Source organism: Archocentrus centrarchus, chromosome 5 (assembly GCF_007364275.1).
Source record: "Archocentrus centrarchus isolate MPI-CPG fArcCen1 chromosome 5, fArcCen1, whole genome shotgun sequence".
In the NCBI taxonomy this organism is placed as follows: domain Eukaryota; kingdom Metazoa; phylum Chordata; class Actinopteri; order Cichliformes; family Cichlidae; genus Archocentrus; species Archocentrus centrarchus.
In genome coordinates this window covers 33,972,752-33,993,664 of record NC_044350.1, presented here as the reverse complement: position 1 = coordinate 33,993,664, position 20,913 = coordinate 33,972,752, and the positions used below count along the sequence as shown (strand labels likewise).

The following is a 20,913-nucleotide window of genomic DNA, read 5'->3' as shown; positions in this document are numbered from 1 at the left end:
TTGAATTTCACACCGGTGTGTGTGCAGTTTGTGAACGAGCCTTTCCTTCCAGCTTCAGTTACACCTTCTGTTAACTCATCTCTCCAGGCAGTTCTCCCAGGAGGTTTTGATAAGTGTTACTTTGAAACGGTACGAGCAGTTTAACAACCTTTAACAAGCGTAACCATGTGCTGAGGTATTTAAAACAATTTTGCTGAAAAATCTTGAAGAATGCTTTTGTAAAATCTTTATGCATTTCATCAGTTTTACCTGCTAAAGTTTGTAATGTTGTTTTTTGCCATTAATGGGGATTTCTTGCTCACACATAGTCAGTGACCATCTGTAACAAACAACCAAAAAATCCAGATCCTGAAAAATGGTCAGATTTCTCACAGCGTGCTGTAACCAATACTAAAAAGGAAAAATGGTTCCCCTGTTTCATTTAGAAAAGCACAGGACGCCTTTATTCCAGCTGTGTATTTAGAATTTTGTACTTTTCTTTCTTTACTTCAGTTCTTCTGCTCATTGGCTCTGTACACTGTAAAGTTGTAACTGTATCAACCAACATGAAAGAAAAAAAAGGTGAATTGTGCAGAACTGTGTAAGATCAGAGTAGCTTTTTCACAAGAAGCTACACAGTGCAAAGAAAAATAATAAAATAGATACATTAATGAATTTTTGGTGTATTTTATTGCATAAAATCAAAAGATTGAACAATTTGAAGAACAAGTACAGCTGGTTGAACAAAATTCTTTTAACATTGTAAACACACAGTGACTGTAATCCCGTCCATAGTACACAGGTGTAATTTTTTGTCCTTGCATCATCACTCATTACCTCATGTTTTCTCCACAGTAGTGAGCCACAAAGTATTTTGTAAGACTACTTTAAAAAATATTAGTCTAACCAGCAATCACTAGCAACACTTTCTTCTATGTTTGGTTATTTAGCTTTTTATTTTTGTACAGTAACTTATAAGACTATTAGAGACCTGCTCACAAGAAAAAAACTCTATAACGACAGTATAGATAAAATTAAAAAGGCCAGAATATTATTGTCCCTCAATCTGTTAAATCATACATAAATGGAGTTTATAGAGGATTGGAAAATGCTGGATCACAGGTTTTTCTTCTGTAATAGATCAGTCCCAAAGATAACATTAGTGCTCCAAAAAGCAAAGCACAAACTCCTCCAGTTACATAACTCCATTCAGACTGTTTCAAGGAAGAATCTGCAACAAAACAATAAGAGACACATTAACTATTATTAATAATGCACGTCTTATATATATAAAAAAAGGACACTGTAAATGTACAGAGCCATCCCATTTAACAACAGCATCCAGACTAAATTCATCTCTTCTATGGCAGGCTGTTTTAACATAAAATCCCTTTCACCACACTTACATTCCAGATATCCGAAACTGATTTATGACTAGATGTATTAGTAAATTAAGATATCTCTAATTATATTTTGACTAGACAAAATACCTATTTAAGATATCTCTAATTCATTTACCACTGAGTTGAACAGAGGCTTCAATTAAATATATCTACAATGAATTACTATCTGAAATACATTTCAGATATCTACAATTAAATTATGACTAGTCAGAAAGTAAATTCAAGATATCTTGCTTTTTGTCCTGACTAGTCATAATTCTAATTCAAGATATCTTAAATGTATTTTTAGATAAGAGAAATAGTTTTGACTAGTGCAAATTAAATTCTAGATATCTAGAACTGTAACTTGGACTAGTCAAAATTCACTTTAAGATATCTCCAAATGAATTAGCGATATCTTGAATTATCTGGCTTTTATATTTAAGATATCTTAAATCAACATTCTGACTAGTCAGAATGACATTATTGATATCTTGAATTTGAATTATTCTGTCGAGTCAAAACGTCACAGATTTACGGAGCATTTTGGCGGAAAGTTTTTAAGGCAGTTTGTTAAAACAGAATGCCATGAAATCAGAGATTCTTTGCAGATTTCTGAAGCAGTCTTCAAGTACACAATTTTCTCCACATATCCCATACTGAAGAGCTCTTTCTATATTGTGGCATTTTCAATTGCCAATTTACAGTTTTGTCCACAACGGCCAGCGCCATTGCAGCCACCTGAAACTCTACATTGGCAATTGTTTGGACAGCTCAGTACAGCACAAGGGGGCTTACACACAATCTCTTAATTCAGATATCCAAAAATGTCATTTTGACTAGTCATAATTATGTTTGAGATATCTTAAATTGTAATTACGGATGTGACAAATGACGAATCCGGTGACATCATTTCAGATATCTTGAAATTTTGACTCATCATAATGTAATTGAAGAGATCTTGAATTACCATTCTGGATCATTAAAATGCAGTTGTAGATCTGAACTGTAATTATGGATAGTCAGACGAAAAGGGTTTTATGTTAAAACGGCCGCCATATCCCCTCTGCCCTCACCCCAGTGAGAAATCTTGGGCTCCTTGAGGCTGACATGCTCCACCGTACAGGTGACCCTGTCCTTTGGGCCAGGTGTGTACTCCAGGTAAGAGTGAACCTGATAGGTCCAGTCTCCATTTGTCATCACTTCACTTATGGTCACGCCCTCAGTTACTTCCTGCCCGTTCAGGTACCAAGTCACGAGGATGTGTTTGGGGTAGAAGTCGTAAGCGCTGCACACAAGTATTACGCCATGACTGGAAGTGTGGTCCCCCTCCTGGAGAGTGATGCTGGGTTCAGCTGAAATCAGAAGGTCAGCAGCTTTAATTCTGTAAACCAGGGATTCCCAAAGTGGGAATGTGCTACCCCCCAGTCTGATTTAGTTAAAAATTGCTGTAAAATATTTAAACCTAAAGAAGAAACAGAACTAGTGGATTCTAAAAATTGCACACACATCTTAATTTTGTCTGTAAATTTCACAGTACTGCCATGTTGTACATTCACAGTGAACTTCGTCCAACAGGAACTTTCAGGTCCAAGTTGGAGACGTTATTTTAACAGGAAAAAGTACAAATCTGTGTTTTATTAATTTTTTATTAATCATTTGCCAGGTGACAGTTCTGAGATTGTCAATCAAATCTAATCAAACCACCTTCAGAAAGACCTGGTGGTGATGATGATGATGATGATGATGATGATGATGATGATGATGATGATGATTGGGCTACTGCAGAAATCACAAGATTTGAACTCGTGTTTATGTTAGTGTTTTGGTTATTTCTGATTATATTTCTGCTTCTTGTAATTAAATATTGTAACATTCTGCATAATCTCTTCATATATGGAAGATAATATTTGTGCACATCCTCACTACTGATAGTAATGCACGTATCCAGTGTTTGAATATTCACCCATATTTTCCTCAGTTCCATTGAATATCACATCAACATTGTTGACACATATCAGCTGTTTCTCTATTTTTCTCTGCTGAACATCAAATTTGTCTTCATTAAACTGAGACGCTGTGATTTTTCCAGCTGGAGTGAAACCCGTCCAGGTGCCGACTGTGCTGTTGTACTGCATCATAAACTCTTTGTTAAAATACCAGTCGATCAGATACTCCACGTTCTCCCGCTCTCTGGAGTGCATAACGCAGTAGAAGTCAGCAAACATGAAGAAGCCATTTCCATCAGCGGAGCAATCTGAAAGGAAGAGAAAAAGCATTGTGGAAGATTTGTGTAAAATTCACTGTGATTTTTCTTTGTGTGACTCGTTTTCAGTCGACCTTCAGCAAAGTTTCCAGCCACACATTAAGAGGAGACAGGTGTGATCAAGGAGCTGCAGCAGCTCTGCTCTTGGAAAGATGTAAAGGTACTCTTCACTGTCATGCTCAGGTACTCTCGCTCTGGACTGGACAGGTTAAATCCAGGTCACTGTTCAATGTAGTATTTTCATGAATAAGACTGTGTCATGATTAGCTGTGTAGCAGGGAGAGGGAACCAAAACGCAGGACTCTACCCAGAACTGAATCTGATTCAGCTTTATTGCTGCGACATTTGAAAAGCAGAGCTGGACGTGGCCAGCTGCACAAAACAGAAAACTTACTCTGACTGACAGACCGGGGAGCACACAGCTGGAGGAAAACCAACAACACAACAAAGGGCACACACACACACACACACACACACACACACACACACACACACACACACACACACACACGATGACGAGAGGAGAGTGGAAACATCCAGGGAGACCAGGTGAACAGACTTACACTAACGAAACAAAGGGAAGCAATACTAAACAACACACACAGAACAGGGGAGTGGCAAAATAAAACAGGAAGTGACCTCATGAAATCTAAACAGGACAACACAGAAGACTGGACAAAGGAGGCACACAGAGGGAATCTAAACCTGTGATTAAAATGGGGAAGAAAGACAAGAACAGAATCAGGTACTAAATACCAATAATATCTATAACCAAAAACAGAACACAAAACCACAACAAACTGAGAAGCTAAACTGTAAGAAAAACTAATAAACACAACCAGAGATATAACAAAAAAAACAGAACTTCACCAAAAGGACTCGAAACACTGGGCCACCGGCCCGGGCCCATGGCAGATTGAATCTTTCTGCTAATGTAAAAAGAAATGAAGCTCGCTTTGTGTTTTAATACAAATCATGTTTTACAGGAGGAGTCTCTTAATCCACTGGAAAATGTTCACATTGAAAAATCTTTTGTGTAAATATAAATTACAGCACGAGGCTCATTTTATAAATTCCTGCAGATATGATCTGGGTCTTTGTGTGGCTTTGACAAGTGTGAAAACTGCAGACAAAGAGGGAATTTTTTTTTCTACCAGGAAGCTCTACAGTGTGTTAAAAGTCATTAAGAATGGGAAGAGGTCTGAATCACTGTCAGTTTCACAGCCTCTTACAGGTTGTTCAGAATTTCAGAGTTCACTTATGTTCCTTAACACTAAGAGAAAGGGACATTTAAAAAGGTTTGTATGTACAGGTGCTGGTCATAAAATTAGAATATCATGAAAAAGTTGATTTATTTCAGTAATTCCAATCAAAAAGTGAAACTTGTATATTATATTCATTCATTACACACAGACTGATATATTTCAAATGTTTATTTCTTTTAATTTTGATGATTGTAACTGACAACTAATGAAAACCCCAAATTCAGTATCTCAGAAAATTAGAATATTACTTCAGACCAATACAAAAAACGGATTTTTAGAAATGTTGGCCAACTGAAAAGTATGAACATGAAAAGTATGAGCATGTACAGCAGTCAGTACTTAGTTTGGGCTCCTTTTGCCTGGATTACTGCAGTAATGCAGCGTGGCATGGAGTCCATCAGTCTGTGGCACTGCTCAGGTGTTATGAGAGCCCAGGTTGCTCTGATAGTGGCCTTCAGCTCTTCTGAATTGTTGGTTCTGGCGTATCACATCTTCCTCTTCACAATAGCCCATAGATTTTCTATGGGGTTAAAGGTCAGGTGAGTTTGCTGGCCAATGAAGAACAGGGATACCATGGTCCTTAAAGCAGGTACTGGTAGCTTTGGCACTGTGTGCAGGTGCCAAGTCCTGTTGGAAAATGAAATCTGCATCTCCATAAAGTTGGTCAGCAGCAGGAAGCAGGAAGTGCTCTAAAACTTCCTGGTAGACGGCCGCGTTGACCTTGGACCTCAGAAAACACAGTGGACCACCACCAGCAGATGACATGGCACCCCAAACCATCACTGACTGTGGAAACTTTACACTGGACCTCAGCCAGCGTGGACTCTGTGCCTCTCCTCTCTTCCTCCAGACTCTGGGACCTTGATTTCCAAAGGAAATGCAACATTGACTTTGATCAGAGAACATAACTTTGGAGCACTCAGCAGCAGTCCAGTCCTTTTTGTCTTTAGTCCAGGCGAGACGCTTCTGACGCCGTCTCTTGTTCCTCGACACGAGGACTGCGACAGCTGAAACCATGTCTGCATACGTCTGTGCGTGGTGGTTCTTGAAGCTCTGACTCCAGCTGCAGTCCACTCTTTGTGAATATCCCCACATTTTTGAATGGCTTTGGTTCCACAATCCTCTCCAGGGTGCAGTTATCCCTGTTGTTGGACACTTTTTTTCTACCACATCTTTTCCTTCCCTTCGCCTCTCTATTAATGTGCTTGGACACAGAGCTCTGTAAACAGCCAGCCTCTTTAGCAATGACCTTTTATGTCTTGCCCTCATTGTGCGAGGTGTCAAAGGTCGTCTTTTGGATGGCTGACAAGTCAGCAGTCTTTCCCATGATTGTGTAGCCTACAGAACTAGACTGAGAGGCCATTTAAAGGCCTTTGCAGGTGTTTGGAGTTAATTAGCTGATTAGAGTGTGGCACCAGGTGTCTTCAGTATTGAACCTTTTCACAATATTCTAATTTTCTGAGATACTGAATTTGGGGTTTTCATTAGTTGTCAGTTATAATCATCAAAATAAATATATCAGTCTGTGTGTAATGAATGAATATAATATACAAGTTTCACTTTTTGAATGGAATTACTGAAATAAATCACCTTTTTCATCATATTCTAATTTTATGACCAGCACCTGTAATAGATTTCTGGTCCCGTCCATTAGAGATCAGATTTAGTCACTTGTGGCTCATGAACTTAAACGAGACATGGCTGGTTAAGAGTGAATGACACTGCACCTGCTAAAGACCTGGTTATCAGCATTAGATGCTGATGTTGCAGTTTCCAAGCACTGCTGTCTGTTGCACTGGGATTTGTGTTCTTTCATGTAGTTATCATATAGATTTACCTGAATGTAACCAGACTACAGATTTGAGCTGTGAGACTATAAACCTGGTTATTATGATCTGTAACGGCAGCACAGAGTTTAACGGCAGTCCAAGTTCCTCATTCACATCACTGAAGCTAACCTTGAGGAAATGAAACAATCTAAATCATACTGGTTCTAGTTTAAGTAAACGCATCAAATTTTATACAGTGGTCATAGTACATAATAATTGTATATGAATTCTTATCGGTGTAGAGCATTTTCTGAAAAAGCACTATAAAGCTGCATGAAATGAAAAGCACTATAAAATTATGTTTACTGTGGTTACATGAATCAAATGTTTTGTATAAACGTTTGACTTTGTGGTCATACAAAGTTCAACACAGTAGGTGAGACATAGTTTAAAAAGCCAAAGTTACTCACCCACCACAAACGGAGAGAGGAACCCGAGCAGCAGCAGGTAGCTGAAGCGGTTCATGCTGAAAACAAAATGAGGCACAACTGTTGCTGATTTTGAAACCAACTGGTGTGCAGTTTGTGAACGAGTCTTTCCTTTAGTTCCAGTTGCACTTTCACCTCAGTCTGAACCCGGTGCTGTTCCATCCGTCCATCCATCCCCTTCCATTTATCTGGGGCCGGGTCGCAGGGGCAGCAGCCTAAACAGAGAAACCCAGACCTCCTCTCCACCCACCTCCTCCAGCTTATTTGGGGAGCACTGAGGTGTTTATGAGCCAGTCAGGAGTTATAATCTCTCCAGCGTGTCCTGGTTCTGCCCTGGGGCCTCCTCCTGGTAGGCCAGGAGAACACCTCATTCAAGAGCTGCCCAGGAGGCATCCTGGTCACTGGCTCCTTTCAATATGGAGGAGCAGCAGCTCTACTCTGAACCCCTCTTGAATGACTGCACTCTCTAAGGGAAGAATGCTTTTGCAAAAATGTCGGTGTATTTCAATAGTTTTCTATTTTTACCCACTAAAAATTGCAATGCTGTGTTTTTGCACCCATGAGGATTCATTGTTGACTTCAGCCAATTGACTGCAAACTTATGATGAACAAGTTTGAAAAATCCAGATCCTGAAAACAGTCATATTTCTCACAGCGCGCTGTAACCAAAGCTCAAGAGTCTGTGAAAGCAGCAGCTGTCAGGCCGAAGGAAAGACTGGTTCCTCTTTTTCTGGTTCAAACCACACAGAAATGCCAGCAGAACCTCAGCTGTGCATCTATAGCTCTGTAGTTCCTTATAATACGACTCTTTCCTTTCATTGCTTCAGTTTTCAGCTTTTTTGCACTATACATGCCAATGATGCACACATCATCACCCAACACTAAAGGGAAAAAGAAGAAAACTAGACAGAAGCATGTAGATTAATATCAGTGAATGCAGTCAAAAAAAAAAACAAACTTGAGTGCCTTCATTAGTTTTACTTCCTCGATGTTACATTTCTGGTTCTCTTTATTTGGTCCCCGTTCGACTCGGTCCATTCTCACCACACAAGAGAAACAAATGCTGTCACATGAATCACTAAACACAATCTGTAGTTTCAAATGAATTCTACAGAAACAATAATAGGAAAATCTATGCAATCTATAAATCACCGAAAACAGAAAAACCAAACAAATAGAAAAACATGCAAATATGTCAGCTGGTTAGCCACTCTATAATGGAAATGGCTAAAACCAATTGCAAAAAAATTTTATTATGTACCCCCCCCCCCCCTTTTTTTTTTTTTTTTTTACTGAATCAACTGGTTCTCTTAAAACGTGCAACTCCTATTTTAGGCCAGCAGATGTCACTGCTGACCTTCCAAACACTGGGGCCAACCTTTATATCGTTCTATGGTTTTGTTTCTCTCTCTTTGCTCTTCATGCATCAGGGTTACTCGCTAGTTTCTCACTTTGACTAAAAAGCACCTGAACCCAGGAGGATGAATAACACTGCTATTACCGATCAGTATTAAGCATTTGCACAGAAATCAATTGAACTCTGGGAACAAAGTCTATCTTGTGCATCTGCAATAAGATTTTTCATATTCAGTGTGTTAAATTAATGCTTAGATGTGGACATCTCATACAGTCTCACAGCAGTTCTGATCTATTGATGGGTGTTCGTCCTCTGTCCACACTCATGTGTAGGCCGGTGGTTTGTGTTCCCGTACATGAAATTAATATTTTCCAGTTTTAAACTCTGCATTTGAAGTTTGGATGGGATTTTGACTCACACGTGTCAAAGATTTTCATGCTTCATCTGTATTTTTTTTTTTAAATATGATATTACATGGCTATGGTGGCATGTCTGACATCGTAGGGTCAAAATATGGATTCCAGCCACCAAGTAGGGGGTAAAAAACGGTCTTACAAAGTCATGCTGGCTGTTAACAAATAGCTTGTTTTTACTATTTTCGTCATAGTCCTCTGTCCTCCTGGCCATCCTGCTCCTCTCCTGTCTGTGTGAGTGTGCATGGGTGCATGCGGAGACTGTGCTTTGTGTCTCAGAGGCGGAGCACATGGAAGGTCTCCACCCAGTTAGCACCTGAGTTCCTGCACCTGATTACACCTCCGTTTGCTGTTGAGTTGATTGGATCCTGACTGTAAGAGAGTGGAGCGTCTTTCAAGTCAGTGCCAGATTATTGCGCTGCAAGCAATAACGCAAGCGTGGCTCCTCAAAACTTTGACGTTTATTTTATTGTATTTTCAGCCACTCACTCCTTCCCTCCTCTCCTCAGCAGACACAGTGTGCGAGACATGGGCTCAAGGAAGGAGGGAGAAAAGTGCCGCAGGAATAATCTGCACCTTTAAGACTGTTGTTTTCACAGTAAAAACCCTTTTTAGCCTCACCACCGTAATTTTAGGCTTTTGCTATGAAGCAGGGCTTCTTCATCTTCATGCCAACCTGGTGGGCTTGTTGTGAACAAACTGAATTCTGTTTAGTGGAAATAACTTTGATTTCATCCATAGTGTGAGGAATCATTGTGGCCTTAAAACACGAAGTTGCCCTCTAATCAAACACATCACCTTTTTTTTTTTATCACTGCGTCTAAATTTGTCAGTTTTTACTGCAGCAATCATCACTCTAACTTTTTAAGAAGACAAAAGGACTTTTTCCCCCTGTACTGACAGACACCACAGCCCTGACACAGACACAGAAGGTGTGATGGAAAATCATAAAGATTCGATTAGCTTGTGAGTGGATGTGCGGCTGTGCAGTACTGTGTGGTCTAAATTGGAAGCAGTACAAGGCAAACAAAAGCCAGCATTTGGTGCACCAGTGTGGTGTGGTGACGTGATGGAGTGAGACGGAGAGCAGGGATGTTCAGTCCTGAATGTGTTCACGTGAAACCACCTGCGCTAACACAGTTTCTGCCAGGCTGACTCTGAAAGGAGACACTGAGGATTAGCAGCAGCAGCTCAGGGCGACATCCTCAGAGTCGAAGTGAAAACACTGACGTATCTGAAGAAACGTTTAGCTTTTGAAACGGTGACATAAGAGTTTCCATTAAAGTTTGTCACACATTACGGCACCTTTGATGAACAGAGTTTTCTCAGCAAGGTCCCCCGGTGTTATCAGGCGCGCGTCTTTACGTCAGCGCGGCAGCACTTTAACCTCCTCTGATGCAGCTGCTGTTTGCTGTGGGGTTCGAACCACGCACCGCACACTTCGGACTGAGGCTCAATGACACACTTTGGTCTGTTTTCCAGCTGCTGCTGCAGTCACTCTGATCAAAAACACTTTGTGCCAACACAGCAAAGATAGTTAACAGAAATATATGAACCACATTTCTGATGGTCGGTTTATGCTCGATTCAGCTCGTTCTGCAAACTGATTTCAGCAAAAAGTAATAAAATCATGAGGATTTGTGTGTTTGCAGTTTCTTTTTTTGTGGTTCATATACTATCCCTGCAGCAATACTGCATTGTACAACCATCAGAGAGGATTTAATGATCTTTGAGTCTTTTCAGCTGATTATCTATCTGTAGCTCATAAACTCATCCTGCCTTATCTGGACCTTCTTTCTTTACAGATAAAACCGATCAATCTCTTTCATTCTCTCCCCTTCAGTGACACATATTAGCTGTAGATGTTAGAGGTTGTGTAAGATGATCGCAGTGAAACAGTTAAACCAGCCAGACAGCCATTCAGGGCTGCAGGGAGGCTGGAGCCCTCCCAGCTGTCATGGGCTGAGAGGCAGGGTGCACCCTGGACAGGTCACCGGTCTATTGTAGGGTCCGAGTTTAAACATGCAACTTTTTAAAATTGTTTTTGCTTTATTAGTATATTTCTTTGCTCATGGAAAAAAAAAGCACTCAAATAACCAACATGGCATCAGTCTCTTATGTTGTGGCATCAGGTTTAACAGGGAGCGATTCACATGTGAGCAGCAGTAAATGAGTCTCTGATGTGTTGACTGACTTCACCAGTTAGCACACCGCTAACCACATCACAACAGGAAAGGCTGGAGATAGCATATCTGCTTGTGCCAGTTTAACACCTAGCCCTGTTAGTGAATGTTCCCGTGATATACCTACAGCACGCTGCAGGCTCTTGTTACACAGAGGATTACATAACAGCTCAGAAACATTTTGTTTTATTCGTAAACAACCGCCTCATGCTGATGACGGCGGGAAAAATTTGCAAGTTTTTGATTGTGTGGAGAGAAAATGTAATTTTCCACAAACACACTTTTTTTCAGGTCCTGTAAACTGAAACTATTATCTGCTGAGCATACATTTAAAGTGTGAGAGGAATAAATGAAAAAAGGGTCTCTAATTTATTTCAACACTCCTCCTGCACCGGTCTGAGACGCACACAGAGCTCAGCTGTTGACCAAGTCGCTGTTATTGATGAACGGTGTTCAGTCGGTGCTGCTTTATCAGTGTTTGTGTCCCAGAAAGCTCATAAACAGACTGAGCTGCTGATGCGCGCACAGACACACACACATTGTCAGCAGAGTTCATGCTCCTTCATATTAAACTAAGTTTGTTCTTGCTGCCTTTAGCTGTTGAAAATATCAGATATAAAACTGTTTAGGACGTGCATAATGCAGGATGGGAGCTCTGGGCCATTGTAACTTGAATATATGTTCCTCCAGGGGTATTGTGTGAGTGCTCACATTACTCCTAAGTTCAAACTACCATAGTTGCCGCTGTAAAAGCTAGTTTTGAATTTTGATAATGCATAAATGTTGATGCAGCACCACTCACAGCTGTTAAATGCTGGAAACATGGAGGAGCTCTGATCCAGAGTTTTTCCCAATAAAGAAAAGATTGATCACATGGAGCCGAGCTGCTATGGTAAAGTTTACCTTGATGAGTCACAGTGAAAGGCTGAAGCATTTCTCATCTCACTGTAGCAGCTTCCATTTATGTTTCCACCCTGCAGCGTGTCAAACTAATCTACTGACATAAAAGTGCAGAATTTGTGTATCAGACTTGTTTGATTAATGCTTTCAATGAAGAGACTCATAATCAGCAGTGAAGGTATCCCAGCATTTATATTTGACCTGCTGCATCGTCCTGCATTAGTTTTAGTTTCAGGTTGTGGTGCCTGCAGCATAGAGCACGATCTACAGGATATTCAGCATTCATAGAGACATAAGATAAAAGCTTTAGAAGGCTTTGCACTCTTAGCCAGGCTGGGACCTGTAGTGTATTAAAGAACATTTATTTAACATCTTCAGTGTCCATTATTCATTCTTTTTGTCATAATGTTTCCTCTCTGCAGTCACTTTTGCCCCAAGAGCCGGGAGTTTCCCCCTAGAAAAAAATTCACAAAATACTGTGTGAAACAGAGTGAACAGATAATTTAAACCCAATACTTAAAAGTCCTTAAACAGGCTAAATAGCAAAAAAGACAACAAATCAAATGAAATGAATGCCAGGGTTGGATAGCAGCAAACTTCAGGCCATGAGGCAATGCAGCATTAAAAACAGAGGAAATGGGCTCAGACCACCGTCAGCGAGCAGCCTGTCACTGTGTCCAAAAATGCAAGTTAAAATGCTACAATGCAAAGAAAACTACATATATAGACAATTTCCAGTAAAGCCATCATCTTCTTTGGGTCTGAGCTCAGTTAAAATGGACTTGAGCAAAGGGAAAACTGTCCTGTGTCTGACCAATAAAAATACTGTAAGTTATTTCTGACCCCCCCTCGTCCTCGGGGCTAATCAGGAGAGGGACTATCAGCACACGAGTGAAAGGCCTTCACAGAAGTGCATTAGCTCACATCTGTGAAGGTCCCATTAATACTAGATGATACAAACTTTGAAGCTACCCAGACGACATGTTTCATCGGGGAAGGCCTGCTTATTTTAACAGGCCAGACTCCATTCTGACAGCTTTGAAATAAGAAAAGCCACACTGAGCAGCACCCGTCACCCACTGTGGAAACATCTTATCAGACGAAACACACAAAGAAACGACTGAGACAAAAATCTGCTGGGAAGCAGGATCGGACACATTTACCCCCCCCCCACCCCTGAAAGAAGCTCCACATGAATGATCAGGTTACTCATTGACTGCTCGATGTGTAAAGAAACGACTTTTTGCTCCTGTTGCAAGTCAACAACTTATCATCTTAAAAAGTGACGTGACAGTGCTGCGCTCACGTACAAAAGATAAGTTGAATGGATGTTTGTTTGTATTAGAAGAAGAAGGAGCTTTATTTGTCACATACATGCAGTGAAATTCAGTCTCTGCATTTAACCCATCACACATGGAGTATGTAGCACACACAGCACAGCGTGGAGCAACCTGGGGTTGTAAGGGCCTTGCTCAGGGGCCCACAATGATGTTGTCTCATTCGGCCTGTGCAGGGCTCTTGAAGTCTGAGTGAGGTCACTCATTTATATCCTGTTACTGCAGATTTGTTCAGATTCCATTCAGTTTGAACAGTGTTGGCACAAATAGTGGCAAAAAATGAGTGTGATTAAAGTTAAGCAGGCAGGTTGAAGATCCTCTTGGTATTTTTGTTTCATGACTGCTGGCAGTTCATTGAATAATTGAAGCATGTTGTTCATGAAACACTCGAGCTGCAGGTTTTATTATCAAGGAGTTTCCTTTCTATTAATGCTCGTGTTCAGCCTCCAGTCAGAACCTGTGAGACGTTACTGCTGTTTGCTGCTGCATCACTGCCAAAGTCACATTCAGGAGTATTGACATCATCAGTATTGACATCTGTCCACTCAGCTGTTCACACCATGTTCAATACAGGAAAAAAATCCCTCCTGAATTTCACCATCATGCATGCATTTATATACAGAGACAATATCTGCACTAAATTAGCTCTCCGCTCCTTCAAGAACCACAAAAGTTACAAGGCTTAATTACAGTTACTCTGACCATTACTGCTCACCCGTAGCTATCACTGATAATAGCACTCCTGCATTAGTAAAGTGGGTTAACACTGGAACTGCTGCCACTGCAAATAAAATGATACTTTTCCTGCTGATATTATTAGTAATTTGCTGCTTTATCATTTCAACAAATTGTTGTAATAAACACAGTCATGAAAACACTTGAGGACCATTTCTCTTTAACTACCAAATTGCTGGTGCCATTCATCACCTCCACCACCACAGCTCATCCTCCTTTTGAAACAAGCAGTTACAGCTCCTCTCCCTTTAAGACCAAATTTTTTCTGATTGGCTGTCCCTTAATTGAAGGTTTGAATGGTAAATGGACTAGTTCTTATATGGCACTTTTCTACTCAGTCTGAGCACTCAAAGTGCTTATACAACATGTTTTACATTACCCATGCACTTCTATGATTAATTAAGCTAAGTGCTTTTAATTATCTAACACTCACACACATTCACAACTTGGGGTTAAGTATCTTGCCCAAGGATACATTGGCCTGGAGTAGCCAAGAATCGAACCGCTGACCTTCCAATCAGTAGGTGACCTGCTCTACCTACTGAGCTGCAGGTGGGGGCTGAATGTCTGAAATGACCATATTAGAGAAATCCACCCTCTTTGACATCATTCAGAGCCAAGAAAAAAAAACTGTCTGAAGCCTGAGCTTCGTGCACTGACCTCATCATTTTGCCACATGAGCATCCGTCGTAACAATGTATAGACTTAAAAAAGAGAGAATAAAGAAGAAACTGTTTTCAAATGTCTTTCCTTCACTAAAACTCAATTATAAGTTTAACTTAAAAGAAAGGATACATTAAAACACAACTCATTCATAAAGACATGTAGCATAAAACCCCTCAGCTCACCAAGAACACACTCATGCCATTAAATCATGCTGAAACATATTCCTTTATTACTCCTTTAACTGTTGACTTTTACTAACGCCTTGAACTCATCTCCAACATGCACTTTTACCTTTTATAGCTAAATGCTGCTGACTTAGTTCAGCAGTTCCTTTGAACTACAGCACACACACACACACGCACGCACGCACTGATTTCCACAGAAGTGAGCCCTCGCCTCTCAGCCAATAAAAGGAGGCCAGCTAAGGAGCCCATGTCACACAGAGTTCTGGCAAAACTGAACTCTGAACTTACATCAACTACTAAAGTAAGTCAAAGTTCAGCAGCAGCACTGAAATCCTTACAGGATTGCACCACGCTGTCAGAAGTAGGCTGAAGGAGAAAATATTGTAATTGAATCATCTTTGCTGATTCAGGGGAAAAGTTGTAAAAACTGGTAAAAAAAAAAAATAATTATGCAAATATGTATTTTTATTTTGCAAAAAAACTATCTGAACATGTTTTACTTTTTATTTCAAAAAAAGGTTTAAATCTTGTATTATTGTCACAGCCCTCACTTTAGCTGGATTGCAACAGATTAATTGCAGTGACTCCAAATAAAGTATATTTGCCCGGGTGGGCCCTCCGTGGCTTTTCCCTCCAAAAATCTGTGTTACGCAGAGAGAGAGACAGGCACAGCAGTGAGACCACAGCTGTCTGTCTCTCTCTCAGATCTGAACCAGCTCTCAGCGTTCAGCGGCAGCGGGAACCGGTTCCACAAAGATGACACGACATCCTGCTGCTGATTAATGATTCACTAGCAGCCTGCTAAACACTCTGTTTTTCACATCTGCAGGGAACAACAGGTTCATGCCGCTAACGCAAGGGCCAAGCCCCCCTGACACACCTCCTCACCCCCCCACCCCCCCATTCCCCCCTGTCTTGTCTTGCGAGACACCTCAGGGTATAAAAAGGACGAGGCTCTCTTCAGCAGATACAACTGACCAAGAAGGAGAAACAGTCCTCACCTCTCCTGTAAACAGGCAACAGAGACGCCTCAGCTGATGAGACCAAGCTAAAGGCTCTGCACTCCAGGAAAACTACTGAAGGTAACCCAACGCTCTTTCTGTTCAGCGGGGCTTCTGTTTAATGGGGGGTTTACTGCAGAGTGAGGGGGATCTGTGCAGGGATGCTAGTGCATCACCCAGAGTTTGATTTCTGGATTTTGCAGCAGTTTTGAGTTTTAAGACAAATATATGTACGTGCAAAACTGACTTTATTCTTTCTTCTTCCACATCTCTCTTTTTACCCTTTATTTTACTCCCATTATTTCCCTCAACTTTGATCATTTTTTCTGCTTCATTCTCTCTTTTCCCAAAACTCTTCAAATCTTCACTTAAATCTTTTTTCCAGACTTCTTGTCAACTTTTCTTTTTCAGTCTATCAGCACACGCTCTTTCCAGAACCTCCACCATGCCTCCCCAGATCCAGTCCCAGAACCAGAGCGGTACCAGGATCCTGCAAGGTGACCTCAACACCCTCAGCACGGCCGTCAGGGAGTTTGTGGAGACCAATGTGACCCTGTGCCAGCCAGACTCCGTCCACATCTGCGATGGCTCCGACGAGGAGAACCTTGCCATCCTGACCCAGCTGGAGGAGCAGGGGATGATCAAGAAGCTCAGCAAATATGAGAACTGGTATGTTTTGGCCTGGCCCGTTTTGGATGAGTGAGGGTGTCAAAGAAAAGACAAAAAGATACTACTGATGATAGCTTTAAATTTTTAATATAGCTTGGATTGTTTTTACAGAATGATTTGTGGGTGGTTCAAGAGATGTTAAAATTGTTGCCCTACTTTAATCTAAAATACGACAAAATTTAAATGTAAAAAAGAAGCCCTGATGTCTTCTTACACCCTCCTCATGCACTTCCTTTTCTTCTTCCTCTTTCTGCAGCTGGCTGGCCAGAACTGACCCGAGGGACGTGGCCCGTGTGGAGAGTAAGACGGTGATTGTTACCCGGGAACAGAAGGACACGGTGCCCACTCCACTGGGAAGTGGAGTCAGCCAGCTGGGCCGCTGGATGTCCCCAGAAGAGTTCGACAAAGCCGTGGCTCAGCGGTTCCCTGGCTGCATGAGAGGTACCAGAGATGAACACATTTCTCTGCTGCATCAGTTCTGACCAGAAGGGATGACCAAAGAACCACAGCTGGAAACTAAAATCAAAATCTTTAATTTACAAATGAAAAACCAAGTAAATGCATTAAAATTTTGCCTTTTTAGCACTGCAGTATACCCTCAGACTACTGTGACTTTAACATTAAGCTAAAGCAAAAACCACCTTCTTAATATGCACCCAGTGCAGTAGTTACTTTTCAGAAAGAAGAAACATTATTGGATTTTTTCTTACAAGTTCAGAAGTCTTTACAGTGTTTAACTGTCAGAGCAAAATTTCCTCGTTTCCTGACTGTTACCTGAGTGTCTCTGCTGTTCTCAGATACATAAAAACCTCAACTTTTAAATTTAATAACAGACTTTTTATCAGCTGTGTTGAAGAAAACATGTTAAACATAATAATGCAAACGTCCCCGTCTGTCCCTGTCTGTCCTCAGGTCGGACCATGTACGTGATTCCCTTCAGCATGGGCCCAGTAGGTTCCCCTCTCTCTAAGATCGGGGTGGAGCTGACAGACTCCCCCTACGTGGTGGCCAGTATGAGGGTGATGACCCGTATGGGGAAGGCTGTGCTGTCTGCTCTGGGGACCGGAGAATTTGTCCGCTGTCTGCACTCCGTCGGCTGTCCTCTGCCACTCAAACGTACGTCAAAAACTCATTTTCCCTCACATTCCTTCAGCAGCCGTTATAGGAAAAAACTGGATACTTATAAAAAGACCCACTGCTCTGTTGAACTATGAGCATGAATCTGTCACTGCTCTGATTACTGCTGATATATTCTCTAGTACTTTAGTTACCTAGTACTACATTTGGTGCAAATCTACTGATAGAATGGTGACCACTGAAATTAACAAATGTACTAATTGATCTTTCAGAGGCCCTGGTGAATAACTGGCCCTGCAACCCTGAGCTGACTTTAGTTGCACACATCCCAGACTGCCGACAAATTGTCTCATTCGGAAGTGGTTACGGAGGAAACTCCCTGCTGGGAAAGAAGTGTTTTGCCCTTCGCATTGCCTCACGCATCGCTAAAGAGGAGGGCTGGCTGGCAGAACATATGCTGGTAAGAAATGAAAAAAAAAAACAAGAACTGTCCCTTAATACTGGCCACCTTTGGATTAACCACCCAATCCATGCAGTCCATCTTACGAAACCAAATATTTCTTGTGTTCAGATCCTGGGCATCACCAACCCTGCTGGAGAGAAGAAGTACATGGCTGCAGCTTTCCCTAGTGCCTGTGGGAAAACAAACCTGGCCATGCTCTGCCCCACGCTGCCCGGCTGGAAGGTTGAATGTGTAGGAGATGACATCGCATGGATGAAGTTTGATGACCAAGGTGAGGGAGGATGACTTTTTGAAGGTCTTCATGGACATACAAACATCAACAATCTGAATGATCCAGTACAGACGACTTTAACATTTCTCTCCCTTCTCCCTGGCTGTAGGAAACCTAAGAGCCATTAATCCCGAGAATGGCTTTTTCGGTGTTGCCCCCGGCACCTCAGCCAAAACCAACCCCAACGCAATGGCAACCATCATCAAGAACACCATCTTCACAAACGTTGCGGAGACGAGCGACGGGGGCGTGTACTGGGAGGGAATGGACGAGTCACTGCCTGAGGGAGTCACCATCACGTCCTGGAAGAACAAACCGTGGAGCTCAGATGATGGTACGCAGTCACTGATTTTATGTAACATCATAAAGAAAAAGGAATGTGATGTAAAAAAAGAAACAACGGTGCAAAATATCTTTGCTGGCTAGGACCCAAAAGCTTCAGAATACAAGATTATACTATCAGATTATCTATGTACAGATTACACCCTGAAGAATGAGGAAAATAGGGATGAATAAAGGATAAATCTTAAACGTTAAGGCTTATATGTGTCAGAAAGGTAAAATGTTCTCCTTCTCATTCTTCTTCCTCCTCCTAGGCGAACCCTGTGCTCATCCCAACTCTCGTTTTTGCACTCCGGCCTCACAGTGTCCCATCATTGACCCACAGTGGGAATCCCCAGAGGGAGTCCCGATTGAGGCCATCATCTTTGGAGGGCGCAGACCAGAAGGTAAGAAGAAACTAATAAGACAGTTGCCCCGAGAATAAATACATGAAAAAATGAAACAAGTACTTATTAGAAAAGAATTAGATCACACTTATTAATCTGCTTCCTTTCAGGTGTTCCCCTGGTGTATGAAGCATTCGACTGGCAGCACGGCGTGTTTGTTGGCGCCTCCATGAGGTCAGAGGCCACTGCTGCAGCTGAACACAAAGGTCAGTGTATTTTAATGCCTTTTTTTGGGCCTGACTACTATTCAGTGGGTACTGAAATGAGTTTTTTTAGCTGATAATTATGACTTTTTTAAAGATTTTTTTTAATGCCAACAAATAAGGCCAGATTAATGTTCCAGAGTTTCACACACTGTACCAGTCCACTCTCTCTAATAACTTCTTTTTTTCCAGGCAAAGTAATAATGCACGACCCCTTCGCCATGCGCCCTTTCTTTGGCTACAACTTTGGGCAGTATCTCTCTCACTGGCTGAGCATGGCCGATCGCCCCGGCGCCAAGCTTCCTAAGATCTTCCACGTCAACTGGTTCCGCAAGAGCCCCACAGCCGGCTTCCTCTGGCCCGGGTTTGGTGAAAACATCCGCGTTCTGGACTGGATGTTCAGACGGGTGAATGGCGAGGCGGGCGCCATGCCATCGACGGTGGGCTATGTGCCTCTTAGAGACTCCCTAAATGTCCAGGGCCTCCAGGGGCATGTGGACCTGCATGAGCTGTTCTCCCTGGACCAGGAATTCTGGCAAAGGGAGGTGGATGAGATCAGGAAATACTTCACCACGCAGGTGAACGACGACCTGCCTAATGAGGTGGCTCATCAGCTGGCTCTCCTGCAGCAGAGGGTGAAACAAATGTGAAAAGGAAAGTCAGCAGCTGTGAACAACTGTGGGAGAAATTCTTGTTGTCTGTAATTCTAAAATAGAGTCTCAGTAAACCTAGAATGATATATGAGACATTTTAGAACTTTAATTTAGTAATTGTGAAACAGTATCTTCAAATTTGACAACAGAAAAACTCTTTAATGTATTCTTCCTTTAAAATAGAGCCTCATGACCTTTATGAAAAGGAGCAACTCTCCTTGTAGCATCAGGTTTTCACCATGACACCATTCTGTAATCTGATTGGACGATTCAAGAAATCCTCCCCCTTTTTTTTCAGATTCTTTTTCTGAAAATGCTCAAGTTAAACGTTCCTGACTGTTCTCATCCCAACTGCTGAATTCAGCTGGAAATGTGACATTTCCATGCATCTATATTCACCTGTAGCAGCAATATTTTTTTAAAACTGTTGTTCCAGTGTATCGTCAAAAGTCTTCTATTTAATAACTTATTGTGAATGTACATCTTGTTGTCACTGTCATATAGATTTATGTGGCAGAGACAGCGTCGAGGTTAGCTCAGGTCTAACGAGAGGGAATTTTGTAGTATTTCTGCTTTAATTTATTTTTATACTGACTTGTCTCTGTTTTGTTGTAATCTAATCCCCCAATGAGGTGAGACGACAATAAAAGTATTTGAACTTACAGCTGGTTCTGTTTTCTTCTTCTTTTTTAAAAGTCTTTAGGAGGGCGTGTCAGAAATCAAAGACTAAACAAACATTAAAACACAGAAAAATAATGTCAAGAATTTAATTGAGATTAAAAAACAAATATTACATTTAATATAGAACAGCTGAATGAGAGTAAGGTTTTCAGTGAGTGATGTTGGGAAATAAAGACAGATGCCAGTTTTATAACAAAATTTTAATTTTTACTCAATGGTTGTATGAAGCATCAGCAAACCCG

General features: G+C 41.4%; 2 protein-coding genes across 2 annotated transcripts; one reads left to right on the top strand and one right to left on the bottom strand.

The window, feature by feature from the left end:
- Window positions 1–667: 667 nt before the first annotated feature.
- On the bottom strand, window positions 668–7,254 carry LOC115780726 (rano class II histocompatibility antigen, A beta chain-like). The gene is made up of 4 exons (XM_030730096.1): window positions 7,132–7,254; window positions 3,328–3,618; window positions 2,438–2,716; window positions 668–1,210 (listed from the first exon to the last, which is right to left on the bottom strand). Exons 1-4 carry the CDS (start codon window positions 7,184–7,186, stop codon window positions 1,071–1,073), a joined length of 765 nt encoding a protein of 254 aa, XP_030585956.1. The 5' UTR covers window positions 7,187–7,254; the 3' UTR covers window positions 668–1,070.
- Window positions 7,255–15,849: 8,595 nt separating this feature from the next.
- On the top strand, window positions 15,850–20,652 carry pck1 (phosphoenolpyruvate carboxykinase 1 (soluble)). The gene is made up of 10 exons (XM_030729521.1): window positions 15,850–16,007; window positions 16,312–16,595; window positions 16,852–17,036; window positions 17,508–17,711; window positions 17,945–18,132; window positions 18,244–18,406; window positions 18,516–18,740; window positions 19,003–19,134; window positions 19,245–19,340; window positions 19,530–20,652. Exons 2-10 carry the CDS (start codon window positions 16,372–16,374, stop codon window positions 19,985–19,987), a joined length of 1,875 nt encoding a protein of 624 aa, XP_030585381.1. The 5' UTR covers window positions 15,850–16,007; window positions 16,312–16,371; the 3' UTR covers window positions 19,988–20,652.
- The last annotated feature ends 261 nt before the right edge of the window (window positions 20,653–20,913 follow it).

Excerpts from the sequence above, each read along its gene's own strand:
- pck1 (XM_030729521.1), top strand. The coding sequence starts at position 16,372 with ATGCCTCCCCAGATCCAGTCCCAGAACCAGAGCGGTACCAGGATCCTG. Across the intron at positions 17,712-17,944 it reads CTGTCCTCTGCCACTCAAAC|AGGCCCTGGTGAATAACTGG; the intron begins GTACGTCAAAAA and ends TTGATCTTTCAG. Across the intron at positions 18,741-19,002 it reads ACCGTGGAGCTCAGATGATG|GCGAACCCTGTGCTCATCCC; the intron begins GTACGCAGTCAC and ends TCCTCCTCCTAG.
- LOC115780726 (XM_030730096.1), bottom strand. The coding sequence starts at position 7,186 with ATGAACCGCTTCAGCTACCTGCTGCTGCTCGGGTTCCTCTCTCCGTTT. Across the intron at positions 2,717-3,327 it reads TGGAACTGAGGAAAATATGG|CTGAACCCAGCATCACTCTC; the intron begins GTGAATATTCAA and ends TTCTGATTTCAG. Across the intron at positions 1,211-2,437 it reads GCCCAAGATTTCTCACTGGG|ATTCTTCCTTGAAACAGTCT; the intron begins GTGAGGGCAGAG and ends GTTTTGTTGCAG.